Source organism: Battus philenor, unplaced genomic scaffold, assembly GCF_028537555.1.
Source record: "Battus philenor isolate CCGP_79_NKW_IND1 unplaced genomic scaffold, ilBatPhil1.0.hap1 SCAF_10, whole genome shotgun sequence".
Lineage (NCBI taxonomy): Eukaryota > Metazoa > Arthropoda > Insecta > Lepidoptera > Papilionidae > Battus > Battus philenor.
This window is the reverse complement of record NW_027181662.1, coordinates 10,668,664-10,672,565: the sequence shown is the minus strand read 5'-3', so window position 1 is coordinate 10,672,565 and position 3,902 is coordinate 10,668,664. Positions and strand designations below refer to the sequence as shown.

At 34.5% G+C, this 3,902-nt stretch overlaps 1 protein-coding gene across 1 annotated transcript; it reads right to left on the bottom strand.

Annotated features, from left to right (window-relative positions):
• Positions 1-1,171: 1,171 nt before the first annotated feature.
• LOC137924404 (segmentation protein fushi tarazu-like) lies at positions 1,172-3,210 on the bottom strand. Its single transcript, XM_068767806.1, has 2 exons — positions 2,196-3,210; positions 1,172-2,106 (listed from the first exon to the last, which is right to left on the bottom strand). Exons 1-2 carry the CDS (start codon positions 3,109-3,111, stop codon positions 1,676-1,678), a joined length of 1,347 nt encoding a protein of 448 aa, XP_068623907.1. The 5' UTR covers positions 3,112-3,210; the 3' UTR covers positions 1,172-1,675.
• Between the last annotated feature and the right edge of the window lie 692 nt (positions 3,211-3,902).

The following is a 3,902-nucleotide window of genomic DNA, read 5'->3' as shown; positions in this document are numbered from 1 at the left end:
AATTTTTTTTTCTTATTTTTCCCTGCATTGTAATGTACTTATCTGCAAGATATAAATTTTCTAAAAGTATAAACTAAAGTTGCATTTATGGGTTGAGGCGGTGATTATTCGTATATATTGGTTATACTAATATTAAATATTGTAATTGTTATTGAAATTTGTTAAAAAAATTAATGACATTGAAATGATGATACTTATAATCATGTCTACCCTCCTTAACCTTACGATTTTAATACTATCACATTCTTTAAAATGTCTTTTAAAAGGTAGTTTAATTTTTCATATGATATGAAAATATGATAAAAGCGTCTATAATAGGTAGGATATCATAGGATACCAATGCATATTAAAATGTGATAATATTTTAAGTTTCGAATCACATTTTGCGCAGAAACATGTTTACTTTAACACCAAAATTGCAAATACCTGCACGGTGAAAAAATTCACTTCGCGTATATCACCTTACGAGCCAGATATTTTTATTTTCGTCAGAAGTGTGTGTTACCGGCAGAACACTGAAGGCACCTGGCTTGGACTTTTTTAGTAACTTAGCTCAGGGGCTCTTTCAGAGCTCCAGCTTGAACTAGATTTATTTTTTACTGAATCGGATGATCTCGGAGCACTAAACTAGCTTTACAGATGCCTATGGTAGCTCTGAGCGCCCCTGCGAAGAGCTCTGTTTGTGCTGACGCTCATTACGATTTAAAGGCGACAGCAACCGATAAAGTAGGCCCTCGCTGGCCCTACTTTATCGGTTGCTGTCGTCGAGATATTTAAGCCATAGATAAAACCTGTAAACTTGATGGAATTGTCAGAAATGAAGATTGACTAAGTTCAAAATTAAAGGTTGATCACGTAGATGTTACTAGACAACCTTTTTGCAGATTGTTTTAGTTTTTCTAAATTAACGAATAACTAACAATATTAATAAAATAATTAAAACGATAATACTATTTTTTTTTCTTGCAGTTCATCTTCCGGTTATGTTTTTTTGGTAAATAAAGCAAATTATTGAATTCTCTGCACATACATATTCAGTGATAAGAAAAAAGGGGAATATTCTAGAAATGTTGTAATTTTTGAACTATAAACGCATTGTTTTGCAAAAGGTTATAAAGAAACGACGTATATTTATACATATAAAAAGCCATGTAATTTTTGTGGTATTGATCTTCTTTTTATTAACAGCGCCCTTCTAATTGACTAGAAAAGTACAATTTGTCATTTATAAATAATCAATCTTGAAAACACTTATTATAATATCGTTGTCATGCTTACACTATAAATAGGAACTTTTTTATTTAACTTTTATACAACAATTGTAATTGCAACAAAAATAAATTTGAATTTTCTTAATATCATTTGGTCGTTTGTCATTATCATTGGTCGAAGGTTAATTTAAAAATATTGTTTACACAAAATATTTCGCTTTCATAACGAGTCAAATTTTTTTAGTTCTTTTGATATGTTATATTAAATGTAAATAATCTAAAATATTAAGATAGAGCATTGTTTAGGTATCATAAACGTTTCAATAAAATTTGAGACAGTACATATATTACTAACGTAATTTAAGGCTACGAAAACAAAATATATTATACTAATGTAATATAATCAGATATATATATTTACAATTTTTGGCAATGCAGTCTGTAAAATTATCAATATACTTATGTCACATTTTTTTAATTAAGCCACCGCCAAATCTCGGCATCATGCAGGCGTTTTGTGGTGGAGTATTACCGGCTACAGGATTTAAATGTGGCGGTAAAGAGTTCAGATGATAACCGGAATAATCGCTTATGCCAGGAACTTGTTGTCTAGTGTCAGTGTATTCCGTTATGTTTCCAATGTTAGTAACTCCTATATCTTCAACTCCGTACGGGTCGGGAGATGTAGACAACTTTCCATCTTTTTTCGCTTTCATTCTTCTGTTTTGGAACCAAATTTTAATCTGCCTCTCTGTCAGTCCAAGCGCGTGCGACACCTCTATCCGTCGTCTTCTTGAAAGATATTTATTAAAATGAAACTCTTTTTCCAGCTCCAGCGTCTGGAAACGAGTATAAGTCTGTCTTGTTCGTTTGGACCCTTCTTTCTTGTCTTCACCTAAAAATATACAATCTATTAGTATCAAAATAAGTGTTAACAAACATTACAAAGAAATGCATGTATATGAATTAGGTATTATTTACCACCGCTGCTTTTCATCCATGGGTAGAACGCTTGTACGTCTGAAACAGCGGCCATTTTGTTCTCACCATAATCCGCGTTGTCCCCTCCTGCATTGACCCTTGTCACATCCTGACAGGTCTCTTCGGCGCCGGGTGATGATTGCGCACTCTCTTTCGCAAAAGGTGCCACACCCACAGAATCTTTGCCTTTAATTTTCGTTTGATCCTCTACGCCGTTTGGTAACTCACCGTGAAATTGGGACAATTTTTGATCAAAGTCTCCGGTTTCTGTTTTTTTCCAACCAGCATTAACATCAACCTGGCTGCTTCCTTGCATTGCCTCTTGAGTATATAAGTTCTCATATTTTCCGTAATATGGTTGCATTTTTCTATCTGGTGCTTTTGATAACAGAGCCCTTAAGTTTGGAGAATCTTCGTCTTCTGCGTTTGTCAATTTTAGAGCACTTGATGAACTTTGCGGTGATCCATAGCTAGTCTCGGACATGCTACACTGACCGGGCGAATTAACTGATCGAACATCTTCGGTTTTACTCTCGTAATTCGTATTACCTGCTAAATTTCTTTGATCCATCCCACCATTGTTGTATTGTGCGTAGTAGTTTATTTCCCTCCACTTATTAATCATTTCTATGTTTACTTGATTGTTATAGTCGCTTGGATAATTATTATGCCAATTCATGGGTTCTGATTTTATACCACTGGTACTTTGATACGATTTGTTTGTTATATTTGAATTTTGTGCGTGGAAATATTCAAGATTTTGTGAATAGTAATGATTTTGATGAGGAGGGAAGCCGTTCGAACCCGGAGGGCACTGGTACGCGTAGTGTTGATGAGACTGTTGCATAGCCGGAGGATTATGTTCTGCACTATTGGTCCACATATCACTAGCACGGCTACTCGCGGCTATCGATGACATAACAGCCTTACTGTCACAAACTCACTATCACTCCTTGGCACTGATTTTATCAATATTAACAATAACACTGGCCGGCGTGGGCGGCGGTCTTGCTGCTGCGTGGACTGCGAAACGAATGCAGTGAGTGTCAGCAGGCGGCAAGACCCTACAATTGTAATACTTTTATGTGACCTAAAAAAACTTTGGGGTACTTTCAACAATAGCGTCGCCATTGTCCCGTCGCGGAGTTGTAAAACCGGTTTGTTGTCCTTTTCTATCGTTAGTATTATTTGCTTTAACTTTTATGAGACAGAGATAGCAAGTATTTAGGGGAAAAGATTGCAAATATGCTGTAAATGTTTACAATGCCAATATTTCCAATACTTTTGTATGTGTGTTCGTGTATTAAGTGAATCATTGATTGATTTGGATACGTGTGCGTGAGAGAGGGTGTTATAGATTGATTTTCTTCTATTATTGGTTTAGTGCAAAGCCGCGTATGTGTGTCACTGTGTTGCATTTGCAATTGTGGCTCATACAGGCTGATTCAAAAAGTTTTAGTGCACTTATAACTAAAAGATCTTTACTTTAATGAAACTAACTTTAATAAAATTAACATGTTTTTCGCAGTTTTTTGTCTTTTTATTAGAACATTCCTCGCGCTTTAATAAAATATAAAAATATTGTCGAAATTGTTAAACCGTTTTTATTTCTGTACTTAGCAATACATTTCGCGGTACACATTACTTAATAATTAGATTTAACTTTATTTCTAGTAGGGAGTAAAATTAACTTTATCTGTAATAAAATGA